This window comes from Telmatherina bonti (assembly GCF_933228915.1).
Source record: "Telmatherina bonti genome assembly, chromosome: 11".
Taxonomy (NCBI): Eukaryota; Metazoa; Chordata; class Actinopteri; order Atheriniformes; family Telmatherinidae; genus Telmatherina; species Telmatherina bonti.
Window position 1 is genome coordinate 23,927,756 of NC_136629.1, and position 16,538 is coordinate 23,944,293.

Sequence of the window (16,538 nt, forward strand, 5' to 3'; positions counted from 1 at the left end):
TGCGAGATCTTGAAATGACCTTTTTTTTTTTTTTTTACCTTTATGCAAACATACAAACAAACCAAAAAACACATAAATGGAACATAGGAAATTACAGATGGGAATTACAACTGCAGATGGAGAACATCTCTTACTGTGAAATGAGGCTTGTTCTAGTGGAGTAATGCCATGATGCTTGTATTAAACACTGCCCCACAAAGTCTCTTTGTCTCCTTCTTTTCTAAACACACCAGCTATCAGGGAAATCTTTTGTAACAAAGAGCTCTTTGGAGGTTTAGCTCTCAATGACCATTGATCTTGTCTTGTAAGACATGATGTAGATGCTACATGGAATATAAAGCATGAATCAGTATTCATGAGTGTGTCATGTGCCCGTAATGAAGCTCATTTTCAGACAGCCAGGAGCAAGGAAAGATTAGTGATTACTTTGGAAAAATAGTTATATTTCTGACCAGAATGAATTCGGTCCAATTTAAGACATTACCATGCGAAATAAAGCTGTTTCATTTGCATTTCTGATTTCATGTGACTAATTTGTTTCTTTTTTTCAGCAGCTGTGTGCCAATGGAGGACAATGTGTGTTGAGTAATGCCGGCAGCTACACCTGCATCTGTACTCATGGCTGGTCTGGTCAGAACTGCAGTATAAATACCAATGATTGTATTCGACATTGGTGTCAAAATGGAGCTACTTGTGTGGATGAGATTGATGGTTACAGGTGAGTGTTTTAAATCGTGATTGCCTTCAGGCTATTCTGGCACTAGAATGTCAATGATTGTAAAAGCCGTGACATTTACTGCTCCCCCTTTAGGGCTGAAAGAATTCTTCTTACTCTCTGCACTATTAAGAAATTCTCTTTAATCTGTCGCCAGCTGCCTCTGTCCCAGCGGATACACAGGGGTGTACTGTGAGGAAGACATTGATTACTGTGTTGGCCATGGCTGCTCTGAATATGGTGTTTGCCTGGACCAGCAGTACAACTTCACCTGCCGCTGCATGCTCGGATTTCAGGGGCCGCTTTGTGAAGTGGAAGCAAATGAGTGCAACAGCTTCCCCTGCTCAAGTGGTGCCACCTGTGTGGACCTAATCAGTGATTATCGGTGCCACTGTCCCCCGGGGTTTGAGGGTATGAGACCATCTGATATGAATATGAGCCCATTTTACAGTTATTACTACAGCCAGCCAGTGAAGTGTTACAATTAAGATGAGGCTCTGTTGTTCAAATGTTAAGCTGCTGAAACCAAACTACAGTATTTGAAAAAGTTTCTTTTTATTCTGAGAATGTGGCCAGTATAACTGCATAGTGTTAAAAAGTCCTATATATGATGGTATATTCTTGCATAAAAACAAAGTATTGATAACGTTGACAAATCTGGAAATAAGCAGTTAAACTGACGTAATTTTGTGTGTTTAAAACACTGGCTATTACAATTTTACAAGCATTCACAAGTATCACAGTTAATCATATCGGTGTGTGGTGTGAATACATGAACAGAATCACTATAATTAGAATTTATTAAAACAAAATTTTTATTTCTAAAATATATGCAGAGTCCTTTAGTGTCCATGATTAACGGAGTTCTTGCCAGGTCATGATGGGTAACTAGCTGGAGTGCAGACAGAAGAACTGTGCCCTCTGGCTCTCAGAGAACTCAAAGGTCGGAAATATTGCCAGAGGCCAGAGCTGGTGGAGCTTTAAATTTTGCCAGTAAAATTGTTAATCAATTCCGTATCCTAAATTTTGCCCCAAGGATACAGCCGAAGAACAGCATGCACCATTTACGCATGCATACACGCTGCAACATGAACACATAATCACTGAACCCCTTTTGAGCTTGTAGAAGTGAATTGCGGCCTCAAGTAATTTTTATTGAGTACGGATTTCAAATTTGGGAGCAACAGAAGCTTTGCGTTGGTAATTATTCAACTTCCACAGTGACCTGCAACAGTCTCTTGTAGGGATGCAGTAAAACTGTATTTCCGTTAGGATTAAATAGAGCTTATTTGTTTTTCTCCCTTTATCCTGCAGGAAAGAGCTGCTCTCAGAATGTAAATGATTGCTGGTCGCAGCCTTGTCTAAATGGTGGCTCTTGTATGGATCTGATAAATGACTACATTTGTCACTGTCCTCTTGGTAAGTAGCATCTACTTGCATATTATTGGGCATGTTTACAAAAATATCATGCCATTAATTTTCTGTGACTTGTATTGTGGGAATACATGAAAAGTTTATTTCTCCTACGTCTTGTTTGTTTTTCTTTGAAGTTTTTTCTTTTATTTTTTAAAAATGTCCCCTCTTAATAAAAAAGACATATTGCAATTTACAATTGTTTTTTTTTCTGTAGGGCATGAATACATGATTTAAAAAAAAAAAAAAAAAACTACATGAAGATAATACATCCATTCATTTTCTTAACCACTTCTACATCCTGGACAGGTCGCCAGTCAACAACAGCATAAAGAATATGGAAATAATAAATCTTGATTATTGATCACCCTAAGAAAAAACAAAACTGTTTGGAATTGAGGAAAAAATCATTGTCAGTAGACAACTCAACTCAACTTTATTTATAAAGCCCTTTAAAACAACCAGTCTAAACAAAGTGCTGTACACGACCGGCCAAAATAAAAACAGAATAAAACCGTCCAAATGCAAATAAATAACACAATAAAACAACAGGTCATACAAGGAATATGGAATTAAAACAATAAAACAAACTGAATAAATAGTAAGTAAAACCCATAAAAAAATATACTACAGCACACTGACCAGAAACTGTCTTACGTTGGGTTAAAGGCCAAGGAATAAAAATGGGTTTTGAGATGAGTTTTAAAAATGGACAGTGAGGTGGCTTGTCTAACGTGGAGGGGAAGCTCATTCCACAGTTTTGGACTGGAAACTGAAAAAGCTCTGTCCCCTCTGAGCTTCCGTTTGGACCTCGGTACATCCAGGACATGTGAATAAACCGGGGAAAAAAAGCAGTTTGTTCAGCAATAGTGGATGCAAACATGACTTTCCTGTTATTACACTTAGATTTAGTTTTAACCTTGTCTTTTAATTAAATGACAACCTGTTTTACAAATGTATACCTGGTTGACATTTATGTATTACACACATTCCAGACAGGATCCATAATCAGGCCATAATAGAGAGAGGTGTTTCGTTCCTTTGTGTGCAGTTGATTTTACTATGCCCTCTGGTAATAAAATACTTAATCACCACTTGATTGCAAAAGTCAGGGTGCAGCAGCTGAACCGCTTGGCATAACAAGTCCAATGTCACATTCAAATGTAAACAGACACAATCCACAGAACAGGATTTACAGACAAATATTTGAGAAATAAAACCCACAAACCATAGGTGTTGGCAGGGCATTAAAATGCACTTTGGCATTGGGGCAATTGATTGGATATAGAGAATGATTTTCTTAATATATGCAAGAAAAAGGAATGAACTCCACGGGAACTTTTATGCGGGTTGTAATGTATTTTAAAGTCTACCTTTCTACTTTTAGTTGTGTACATTAGAGTAAGCCTGAACAGCATGTGGCAGCTGTTGCATGGTGTGTTTTTATGACATTATGACCAACATAAAACACATCACAGTAAATAATCTGCTCTTAGTATTTTTTTTGTCTTTTGCTCAAATTAGATTTGGACAGAAACAGAACATGGATGTGTCAGTAAAGCTTCCATTACTGTTTTAATTTCACTGACAGATTTATAAACAGGTGTTTTTGATCTCCTTTATCCTTCCAGGAAATCCAATTAGATACATGGTCTGCCAAGTTTACGTTCATCTCCCGACAAAAAGGTTACCATTAGTTCGGCACTGTGTTCAGACTCACTGTTCCAGCTACTGTCTCTTGTTTGCATCTACAACTGAGTTAGTCCATATTCAGTGGTTTTATTTTAGTCGTGTCTTTCTTTTGATATAATTCTTAAGACTGAAACTTTGCCAGAAACGGACAACAAAGCTTTCTGTGGTAATTCTGACAAGGTCACCTGGTTAAAACGAATTGTTTTCATGACAGAAAAACAACTCCAAAAAAGTTAAATCTGCATTAAAATTTGCAACAAAACAAAAACAGACTGGCAGTTGTGCTTGTTAGTAGATGTCACTCTCAGTTTTTGGGGAATGCTCGAGTGCTGAAACGATTGAGTCAGTAACATGACTGAAGGACGAAGGATTTTGCATTTTTGCCACTTACCGTGACTAAATTTTGCAGCCTGACTCACAGTTTTCCTTTCATATAAATTTGCTTATTGCAAAAAAAAAAAAAAAAAAAAAAAGAAAAAAATGTGCAACTCTCTGCAGCAAGGTTGGACTAAACCACTAGTAGCTGTTGAACAGAAAAAGGCAGTCCCATCTGGAGATGGTGACACTGTAAATGTGACATTCCTTCATGCAACATTACCCTCAGAGTGAACTGCATGCACAATTGGTTATTAAACACTTCTGAAACACCCCGTTGCAGGAAATAGCTGTCCATTAACTAGTCGACGTAATACATGTTATAATGGGAAAAGGGTAGTAGGAAGGTCATTAACCATCTAGATAGATGTGATGATATAAAGTAAGCTGCTCTTGAGTAAGGTTGCAGTGCAATAAAAGAGAAGTCTGCTTACAGCGACATGTCCCAGATAATCAAATACAACTGTTGTTCTATGTGTATTTTCAAGACATGAATCAGATTTTTTTTTAAAAAAAGAAAAAAAAAAGAAAGCATATGAATGCTTGCAATGACCTTGATTTGCCACTTAATGGTATCTGCTTTAAAGATATGAACTGCATCTTGATTAAAGTGTTTTCTTCAGTCTAGCAGTATGGAAGTTAATGCCTTCAGTTGTTAAAACTCGTGTGGCTTTTTGAATGAAGCAGTTTAAAGACAGGCTTGACAGTTTTATAGAAAGGTTGTTGCTTGAAGTTAAAAGTCAGACTATATTTCTCTCAGTACATTTCATCTGCGATGCCTACCAAACCCTGTCATTCTTATATTAAAGAAATTAAAAAAACCTGAAGCTTAACTACCTGACCAGCACACCGTCATGGTGGCAGAAGCGAAACCTCTTTAAATAAGTGATAGGAGACAGACATAACATTTGTAACAAGCTGCTAAAATTCAAATGGAGTTTTAGGATGCATTTTTAAAACAGATACCAAAGATATGACAGGTTTATAGCTTAGCTATCAAGTGAGTTAATGTTACCCAGCATAGTGACAATAGGTTTTATGTATATGCACAATTATTTATATATTTCCACTGCTTAAGGCAATTTAAGTTTTTAGACATTTGTACAGACTTGGCACTTAAAATGGAATAAAGCCTAAATGGAATCAAAGATGGCAGATGTTGGAACTTGTCTCTTCCCCCTCCTCTCTACCCAAGTGTCTTCTTGCTGAAAGGAAACACAAAACAATTCAGTCATACTTGCTGCAAATCTGCAAATGGGAACTCAAGCAGAAAAAATTGAATGTCAAAATTGACAAAATTATTTGATTTTAGCAATCAGTAGAATTATCCATAAATAATGAATAAAGTTATTGATGTTGTGCTACCTTGGTAACTTTGTGCAACACTCTCACCTTGGGGACTCACATGGCTCTGGCTGCTGTAGTTAACCCCATGTCGCTGCAGGTATTTAACAGGCTACAAACAGCTGGAAGCAACAAACAAAACTTGGCTCCAGTTAATTTTTTGTCAGACTTGGATGCCATTAATTATTGCTAGATCTCATTAATGCTCTTTTTAAGACTGGGCTGTCTGAGCACCTCTGGCAATTTACACATGTAAACTGTGTCCTTTGCACTTACTGCTGTGATATTTCTTCATGCCATAATTATGGGGAAAAAAGACTAATATTTAGACTGCAGAAAAATGTTTTGCTACTTAAATAGTGTTTCATAGAGGAGTTGTTTATGGGGGTGTTGGGGGGGGGGGGGTCTTTCAAGTCTGCTGGAAAGCCTTACCAGTGGGATTTTGCATTTTTACCTGTGCATAACAAATTTACAGTTCCAGTCACTCCCAGTGCTCCCTGCCCTCCCTACCCCCTTCCTGCTGTTTCGTGCATAAGTGCAAATGGTTTAGCAGACTGACTAGAACAGAGTTGTGACCTCGTCCAAGCTACTCTGTATCCCATTTACACATTCAGGGCTTTGTACCAACACCAGAGGCCAGGTGTAGAAATGACTTGAATAACCCATAAAGTCATACTTTCTTCTTCATTAAATGAATTGTCTCTTTTTTTCACAATCTTTATATGCAGTTAATTAATTGACAAAGTATCTTCATGTATTTATTTAGTAAAGGTTGAAATCAGGCTCATGCATGTGCTTACAGTCTGCTATTAGCTTTCTTTTCTGATGAGAAGCAGTCCATAAAGATGTTAATTGTTTTCATAAACACTGTGTTGGTAACATAAAGGCTCATAAGAAAACAAATTTGGCAAACAAGTGCACAGGAGAAAAATCATAGCTTCCCCTTTTAGTGCAAAATATAAAATATTAGTTTCGAGGTGTTTTATCAAATTATATAATATGCAATTAAATTGTGTGTTCTTAGTATAAAAGAAATAAAACAATTTGTTTTCGTTAGACTAATAAGTCATGCTATCTGTCTGCGCTTTATTTTGAACACATATTGATGTTGGGATCTATCAGTGACATGCAGACCTTCAACTTGTGTGCTAGATAAAAGTGATAGAGATCAGTCTGTTGTGGTAAGTTGCTGTCGATGATTCACTCAATTAGCATTCTGCATATCAGGTAAGGATATTGATCAATACTCTGTCAATCCGATGAGAAAAGATACAGCAACTCAGCCATAAATATGTGTTGTGCTGCCATTGTTTTATTAATTCACTCTTCTTGGCTTGGTTCCCAACTGTTTGCTGAATTTTCTTTTTTTTTTTTTTAGTAACTCATTGTTATTTTCAGGATTCAAGGGGAAAGATTGTTCTGTGGATATTGACCTCTGCTCATTTGGGCTGTGCAGTGAACACACATTAATATGCACTGAAACTAAGGATGGACAGAATGTTTCTTGCATATGTGAAAGAGGTGAGCAGAAACTTCCCAGGTTCCCTGACTTAATAAAAGTAAGTTTTTTGTTCTGAAACCAGAAGTTAATGTGAAAGTAATAATCTAGCATCAAGAGCGTTTTGTCTGTAATCTATTAAAACCCTGTTTAAGTTTTTCTTTGACGTGTATTAATATCTGCTTATTAACTTCCTGTTCTGTGATGATATACATAGACAAATTGGATGATCCAAAAAAAAAATGTTATTTCATTTGACATGTCTTTGGATTTCTGTCCATGAAGATGACAGCCATATCACAACAGTGACTGAGAGATCACTCAGAAGTGGGCGGAGCTTACAAAAAAAAAAAAAAAAAACGGAACAGAATTCTGGAAAAACATCATTTATCGGCATTGAACTTGGTGCACAGGCAATCACCCAGCTCATTCCTGGATGCAATCAGGGTACCGGAACTAAAAACATTTAGTTTCCCACTGCAAGCATAATTCAGTCTTTGCTACTCCTCAGCAGCTCTTGCATCACTCTTTGAACAAATAGCTATCACATAGAAGTTCATGTAAGGCAATCAATAACTGTAACATCATTACTCGTGTTGCATTTATGCTCAGCAGATGTCAAAGTGAAGGATTGTGAGTGATTTCTTATGTAAATGAAAGCAACCTGCGGTGAGCTGCACTCTCCAGATCGCTCCTCAAGGGCAAACTGCAGTTGCTGTCTTGCTTAGATGTTTCAGGTCAGCAGTCTTGGCATCCATATTTTTAACATGTGCCAACCTATGCTCGTCCACATTTTCCTCAAATCTCCCATCACTTGACATTATGTACAACTGCACTAAACCTTTTTGATTTGAAAATGTTTTTCAGCTTGTAGCACTCTGAAAGAACAGATTGTTTTTATGCTGCTAATTCTTTTAAAAACTGTCATTTCAACACATTGCAGGGCAAGACATTATTTTCTATAACATAATTCCAGTTCTGTAACTTGTTCCATCAGAACCTTCTCTTTTGACTGTATATTTCATTGAGATGCTTGATCTCTTACAACTTGGTTGCCTGTGTGAAACATTCATATTTTCATGTTGCACACCAATAAACTCATGCTGCACTTTGAGTGGGTGGAAGGTTAACCTGGATACAACTTGTTGGGTATAAGCAATAATGAGGCTTAAACACTGCTGTTTCTTGTCTCTGCTGGCCTGTATGTGTGAACACTCAATGTGTGAATACATGTACACGTGTGCTGATGCATGTTATTTGTTTCATGTTTGTGTATAGATTGACTTTGATTTCAGAAAATCAATGAATTTGCCCCGTTTAATGTAATAAATCAGAAGGGCAATGACTGGCTCTTATTAAACATGATTAAATGATCCAGTGAACTGAGTCTGCCTGTTCTCAGCAAGCTCTTTGAATCAATACATGCTTTGAAAACCAGCTTTTGTTTGTGAAAACAAAGTCATGCTGATCCTAATTGGCTGAGGAATGAAACCAGGCGTAAAGGATTCCAATAACAGTCTTTTTTTTTCTCCTTTTTTTTTTATATGCTCAAGGGTTTGGAGGGTCACTTTGTGAAGTAAATCTCAATGAGTGTGGGTCAAAGCCATGCCAGAATGGTGGCATATGTGTGGATGGCATTGGGCTCTATCAGTGCTTGTGCTCAGATGGTAAGTAGCAGTGCAATTATACCCACTAGTATATGAGATGAAACAGTTATGTGGTTTATTCAGATCACGGTGAGTTTTTAAGTGAGCAATCAACTTATTTCAAAGCTGGAATTGAAATGGAGGTTATGATGTAAAAGCTCTTCTGCAGCACTTTTACCCAAATTATTTTTCCAATCTCCAGTTTGACCATTTTTTCTAATTCACATGGATCAATCAATGGACAAACTGGCATGAAAAGATGCAAAGGTATATTAAAGTCTTGGGGGCAATGACCCACTCTGGAGTTTTTCATTTTTCTTTTTCATGTACACATGTATTTGTTTTGTGTGTGTCTGTATATGCACAAGCAGCTGTCCATTAGATGGTTACAGTGCATGATGTGGGGTCTAGAACATATGCACAATTTGAGCGGTTTATATGAATGATTTGAATTGTATTTACAGCTATATAATTTTAGTTTAATTACTTAGATAAAATGAAAAAGGAGTCTGGTTCCATACCAGTATGAAGTTAAATGGCGGCGTCTGGTTTGCCTCTTTACTGAGGCATTGTCCCCAGAAAATGTATTATAGGTTCCTTGCAGTGTGGTTACACATAAAATTACCAATAAACTTATAGAGTCTCTTTGAGTTGAACCCAATAACATGACTACATAAATAAGCAAATGTTTAAATAGCAAAGTGTTCTTTTTTTTTTCTGGTTTTTTTTTTTTTTTTTTTTGTTGTAGAACACTTACGGAGAGCTGAATGTTTAATGAGCTGATTAAGTACAGGTCTGACAACTCAACAGAGACGAGCAGATTTAAAGCTAAAAGTCTCAAATCCTCAAAATGTTTAAATAGAAATAATAATGATGATAATAATAATATAGATGGGTATTTGAGACCCACAGAGTGGAAAGCAAAAGGAAATAAACACTGTGTCTGATTATTACAGCTGAGTGCTCATTTTACAAATAATTAATTACATATAAAAATGTGAGGCAAAAATGGCCCGTGGCCAGTGTGTAGGAGGCCAACTGAAAATGTGACATAATGTATTCACAAGGAAGCTCATGCATTATTAACTTGTCACTTGGAAGTTCTTTTTTCACAATCTCCACTAGGCTATACTTTTTTTTTCCCCAACTGAATAAAATTTTATTTGTTTGTTTGCACCGGTTTGTCAAGATGGATATCTCCCAACTGTTTAGTGAAATCAAGTTCAGCTTTATTTTCAATTTATTTCAGCCTCTGTTGAGTTTGTGTATTGATTCTACTTATGTAGTCTGACATCAAGTTGTCATTTTAAGTCAGTTGTTGCACCTTTGAGGTTAAGTTTAAACTAGAAAAACAATTAGTGTGATTTCCACCATATGTTAATGTCCTACATTCATTTTTTACAATATTAGTCTCTTGCAATTATGAAAATTTCAAAGATCCCCCATTTTTTGCTGTTCTGGCTCATAGTACCTGGAATTTTGCCAGGATTCAGAATCATCTATGATATCTTGTAAATCCTGCAGAGAAATTATGTTGTATTTTTTTTGGCAAGCACCCTGACCATTTATTATGGACTTATATGCATATATACAGAAAATGGTCCTATTACACAGCAATAAACATTCTTTTAAAATTTCTGCATCCAGATGGTGATCCAGATTGCTCCCAAATTTGATTTTATTATATATTTATTATATGATATTCTCAAATTTCCATGTTTGTGCTTTACCAGTTATAGTAAAGATTGGTGTTCTTCTGGTGCGGGATGAGTCCCTACAGACATCTGAAAACACCTATTAAATTGTTTTCAGGGATCTTATGATTTAAATAGTAAGGACTGAGCAACTAAACAGTACCAGGAAAACCAAGTTTATGGTAAAAATTGAGAAAAAAATAATTATGATCCGTTTCATCAAATGTGGCATAAAAATATCACATTTTTGTGATTTGTGAGCAATTCAGTTCAAATGGCTTTAATAAGTATGGCAGATTGACTTTGTCCTGCTCAAAGAAGTAAAAAATTGAGTTTATGAAATACTCAGTTGCATGTACATGAAACATGAAAAAATGGTTAAAATTGAACTTCCATCAATCCATCCATCCATCCATCTTCCACCACTTATCTGGGGTCGGGTCGCGGGGGCAGCAGCCGCAGCAGGGAAGCCCCGCAGCAGACTTCCCTCTCCCTAGCCACATTTGCCAACTCTGCAGGTGGATCCCGAGGCGTTCCCAGGCCAGCCGAGAGAGATAATCCTTCCAGCGTGTCCTGGGTATTCCCCGGGGTCTCCTACCGGATGGACGTGCCCGGAACACCTCACCAGGGAGGCGTCCAAGAGGCATCCTGACCAGATGCCTGAGCCACCTCAACTGGCTCCTTTCAATGCAGAGGAGCAGTGGCTCTACTCTGAGCCCATCCTGGTCACCTGTATACAATATCTTGTTCTATTGGTCACGACCCACAGCTCTTGACCATAGGTGAGGGTAGGAACATAGATGGGCTGGCATGCCTCACAATACCTCCAGGTCTCACTGTCATTGCCCATGTGAGCATTAAAGCCCCCCAGCAAAACAGAAGGAGCACTCTCCAACACTCCCTCCAAGGACTCCAGAAAGGGTGGCTACTCTGAACTGCTGTTTGGTGCGTAAGCACAGACAATAGTCAGGATCCGTCCCCCATCCGAAGGTGGAGGGAAACTACGCTTTCGTCCACAACAGTAAACCCCAATGTACAGGCACCAAGCTGGAGGCTAATTAGAATGCCCACACCTGCTCAGCGCCTCTCACCATGAGCAACTCCAGAGTCGAAGAACGTCTGGCCCCTCTCGAGGGTACCGGTTCCAGAGTCTAAGCCAAGCGTTGAGGTGAGTCCTCCTATATCTAGCCTGAACTGCTCAACCTCGTGCACAAACTCAGGCTCCTTTCCCACCAGAGAGGTGACATTCCACATCCCTAGAGCCAGTTTCTGCAGCCGAGGATCAGACTGCCAGGGTCCCCGCCTCTTGCTGCTGCCCAGCTCACATTGCACCCGACCCCTGCAGCTCCTCCTGCAGATGGTGAGCCAACGGTAGGTGGGGCCCATGTAGCCCTTTCAGGCTGAGCCCGACCAGGCCCCACGGGAAAAGGCCCAGCCACCAGACACTCACTCTCATGCCCCACCCCCAGGCCTGGCTCCGGAAGGGGGCCCCGGTGACCCGTGTTTGGGCAACGGAACATTTCCACCAATGGTTGTCGTCATCATAGGGGTCTTTGAGCCACACCTAGTCTGGTCCCTCCCCTAGACACCCATTTGCCATGGGTGACCCTACCAGGGGCATAAAGCCCCCAACAACATAGCTGCTAGGATATTCAGGACATACAAACTCCTCCACCACGATAAGGTGGCGGCTCTAATCATGCAATAATCATGTTTTTGTTTTCACTGATTTTTTTTAAGGTATATGATCATGATTATCTTTACTTGTGAGGCTTTTCAATCACACATTTGCTCTGGCCTGTGGTTTATTACCCCAGGCTTAATAAATATTTGCTTAGATTCCACAGATCACATAAGAAAATTGTAACTTGCATCATTAGTGCAAGAAGAAATGAATCAAAACTTTTTTTTTGATAATTTCTTGGTCTAGTTGACATCTTAGCTGGTAGACATACCTCTGGCTAAAGCTTGATTGCAGGTGAAGTCTGTTATGCATTTTTAATGAAGTCAGGATAATTGTCAAATTTTATGACTTGGAGAGAGATGGAAATTGGTTCCATGGTCAGTTTGAGAAATGATGAGAATTTGACCTGCACCGATGGTGCTGATAGCTAAGCATTAGTCATGGGTCTCCTGTAGCTGCGGTGTGTGACAGTGCTAATGATGTCATTTTGTAGCGTGACCATGCAGTGGAATATATTTATGAGTAGGTAAAATGACAGAAATTTCATCACTTGCATTTGCTTGATGACTTTAACCTTTTATAAAAAAAAAAAAAAAGAAAATAAAAAAGGATTAAGCTCAATATTAGTCACTGTGGGGAAAAAAACGGACAAAAAAATCAAGTACACAGTATGAGAAATAATCACTTTTATTTCTTCACCACAGTATTTACATATTTATTTGTGATGCATCTGAAGGGAAAAGTCATGTTGGTTTTTTTCAGCTATTGGCTGTGATTTGATTCTAATTAGTATCTTTTCACGTCTTGTGTTTACTGACATTTCGACAACATCTCTCTCTCTATATATTTTTTTCAGGCTTTGGGGGTTTCAACTGTGAAATCAACTATGATGAATGTGTCCATGGATACTGTGCCAATAATTCCACATGTATTGACCGGGTTGCAGACTATGAATGCGTCTGTCCATTGGGTTTTACTGGTGAGTTTTTTTTTCCTAGCAGTAATTAATCACTGTGGCATTGATTGATTACTTTTAAGCAGTGATTAACATTGAATAGTCCCCTTAGTCTTATGTAAGATCTCATTCACCAATTGCAGAATGACTTAAGCTCATTTAGAATAAAGCAATTATATTTAATCTGGAAGAAAATAGTTATATAATAGAATAAAAATGTGGCTAAACTGAATTTGGAAGGTGTTTTGTTACTTACTAAGCACAAAGACTCAAATGATATAATTTAAATGGTCAAACCGACTGCTGCAGAACATGTTCCTTTGTCTCCATCTTTGTATGTTTGTATGTTCATTTATGCTTGTTTGCAACAAGAGCACTTAAAAAATATTTTTGTACTGCGTGTGTGTGTCACAGTCAAAGGCACAGACTGTGTGGTAGATGCTGAAACAAGTCAGTTACACAGCAGCTTCACCTTGTGTCATCCATTAACACACTTCCAGCCACACTCGGTTGGATATGTTATTATGAAGATGTCTGGCGGTGTTTTTCTCTGTGTATTTTTGTGTCTTAATTTTTAATAAACATGATTTCAGCTTTTTTATTTATTTATTTTTTTGTTTTTTCATCTACCTCAGGTAAGAATTGCTCCGTATCTGTCTCTAAATGCATATCAGAGGTGGAGTTCTGCAGAAACGGTGCGACCTGCTCCGACAATGTAGCTGGAGAAATTCAGTGCTTTTGCCCTTCAGGTATTAACACAAACATTTTGAAACAGTAGATTGGATTTATTAAGCTTAGTCTCTTTAGTCTTGTCTGCTGTGATTTAATGGGAAGTTCAGTAAAAATAACATGCAGCTAGATAATTGTGCTTGTTGTGTCCCCTTCTGGTTTCATGCAATCCCTTTTTTGAATTTATCGTTAATGCATGTAAAACATTAGTGTAGCTGATTACAGTGGAAACAACAATTAACACATTAACCTCTACAAATGCTCAACTGATGCCTTTCTTTGCCAGTTCTGTTGGTAGTGTACTGCTGCTGAAATACCGCCTCGGCTTTTGTGCTCTATTTTCGTGCGGGATGAATTAGTGAAATCATCAAACCAAAAAAATATGGCAGCAAGAGCATTGTGTCAAAATGCAGGATTTTTGACAGATGCTGGAAGATATGAGGACAGAGCACATAGCACATTAATCATCTCTTTGATCCTACCTCTTGCAGGATACCACGGCAAGGACTGCTCCTCGTCTGTGAGCCAGTGTGTATCAAATCCGTGTGACCCTGAAGGGACTATCCTCTGTGAGCAGCTCGAAAATACTTATGGATGTGTGTGCCATCACGGGCACACAGGGAGGCACTGTGAAACGCCAATAAACCACTGTGTTGACGGCCTTTGTCAACATGGTTCAGTGTGTGTGGATCTGTCGACAGGGTTCAAATGTGACTGTTTACCAGGTACGGTGACCCTTCAGCAGGGGGCTGGTTTCCAACGGAGGCATTACCTCAACTAAATCATGTACATAGCAGACACACTCCCAGTCTGATGCTGTCATTTGTTCAGCTTTCTTCTCTGTGGGAGTCTAATCTCTTTGGCCTTAAGCAACAACACGTAACAGCCTTTATGTAATGTGTAAGTCAGGGCTGTCTGTTTGTTTTTATTTTGCCAAAGGAATAATGTACTATCAAGGAATAACAGTGACATTTCATATAATTGTGATATGAGCATATTTTAAAAGTCTAATATTCTAAGCTTCACTATTGGATTCAGAATTAGAAAATGATGTGCATTTACTATATTTCTACTTTGTCGCAGCCAATTGGTGTACTCGCCTGTAAGGAGCATAATAGAAAATTTTAGTTAAATTAAACAAATTATTAAAAAAAAAAGATTTTTGTTAAATATTGACGAATAATATCCTGTTTTACAAATAAAATGACAGTAATGCTTACGATAATCATAAAAATGATGACTTCCCAAAGTACATTGGGAATTTTATTTTAGAACACTAAATATGGTATTTCACTCAAGTAAAAGTCAAACTTCCACATTTTATTCTAGTTTACAGTTCAAGAATACATGAAGAGAATACATGAAAAGATCAAAATTGAAAAAAAAAAAAGGTGGGAACTCATTAAAATCACAGATTCTTATTTCTTTGACTTCCTTTTTTTTGTTTTTTTTTCTGTTGCATTTATATGCATTTAACAGATTTTAGTATTCGATTGGAGTACTTCTATATGAAATATTTCACCACTTTGCCCATTTTATATAACTTTTAAGTATAGTACTGAAAATTGAAAAAAATTACACAATTCAAAAATGTTTTATGGGGCTATCCTGACCAGGAATCCCTGAACAAAGAAATGGTTTCACCTTTGCTGAATAAAACAAAAATAATTAATTTATTCATCCAGTTTCTTAACTGCTTAGGGTCATTGGAAGCTGGAGCCTATCCCAGCAAACATCGGGCGAGAGGCAGGGTACACCCTGAACAGGTCACCAGTCCATCACACGGCCAACACAGAGAGAAAAACAACCATTCACACTTGATGGATGAATGCTTTATAGATATTTTAACTAGCAGTTGCTCAAACCATCCTAAAAGCAGCCTTTTGCTTTGTCATCTGAAATGAGAAAGAACATCTTGCCCTCTCTCTACAGGTTTAACAGGCCACTTTTGTGAAATAAACATTGATGACTGTGAAAAGGAACCTTGTGGAATTCTGAGCATTTGTAAAGACACTCTCAGTGGCTACAATTGCTACTGTGCACCTGGATTTATTGGTAAGTGAACATTCTCCTGAAGTTATACTTTTTGAGTAACTGGGATTTTATTCAAAGAAGCAATTTGTCAACATGCTGTGCTCGCCTCATACTTTCTTAGGAAATAAGTGTGAGACTGAAGTGAATGAATGTCTCAGCCAACCATGTCGAAATGGAGGCTCCTGCATAGATGAGCTCAACTCATTCAGCTGCCAGTGTCCTCCTGGGATCACAGGTATTTCATGTGCTTCTTTCAGTGACTGCTCAACTCAGTGAGAAATGTAAACAAGGCTCATCAGTTGACCTGTGATTAATTCAATTTGTTTATATTTATAACATTACTAAACTGATAAGTAATATCTGCTCAATTCTAAATTAATTTTCTGTGTGTGCATAAAATCAATTGCTTGATTTGAGAAAGGCAGAGTTTGTGTGAAAAGGATAGGAATAAACCTTCCCCAACCTGCTGCCATCCATCACAGTGTTGATGAGTTTAGTGAATGAATCAAACCAGAGCGAAATGCATTCTGCTTTGGCAATGTAAGATCTTGTATGGAGGTCAAATACTGTACAAGTTTTCAAAGCATCTGGAATTAAGAATATTTTTGCATGGACAGCTTGCATGCAAGTACATACAGTAATATTTAGCTGCAGTCATGAAAAAGAAAGTTTTTCACTTCTGAGGTTTTATGTGTCCACACCGTTCTCGTGAAATGTTTCCTACACTAATTAAAGTGATTGGACATACATTTTAAAAAA

The 16,538-nt window shown here is 37.9% G+C and overlaps 1 protein-coding gene across 1 annotated transcript in view; it reads left to right on the forward strand.

Moving 5' to 3' along the window:
* Positions 1-16,538, forward strand: part of eys (eyes shut homolog) — a gene marked incomplete at both ends in the record, with an annotated part of 188,641 nt that overhangs the window by 28,253 nt on the left and 143,850 nt on the right. The window contains 9 exons of the mRNA XM_079248768.1: positions 555-718; positions 873-1,126; positions 2,030-2,134; positions 6,938-7,060; positions 8,591-8,704; positions 12,918-13,040; positions 14,237-14,470; positions 15,678-15,800; positions 15,901-16,014. Coding sequence (XP_079104894.1) covers positions 555-718; positions 873-1,126; positions 2,030-2,134; positions 6,938-7,060; positions 8,591-8,704; positions 12,918-13,040; positions 14,237-14,470; positions 15,678-15,800; positions 15,901-16,014 — 1,354 coding nt within the window. The remainder of the gene's footprint in view (positions 1-554; positions 719-872; positions 1,127-2,029; positions 2,135-6,937; positions 7,061-8,590; positions 8,705-12,917; positions 13,041-14,236; positions 14,471-15,677; positions 15,801-15,900; positions 16,015-16,538) is intronic.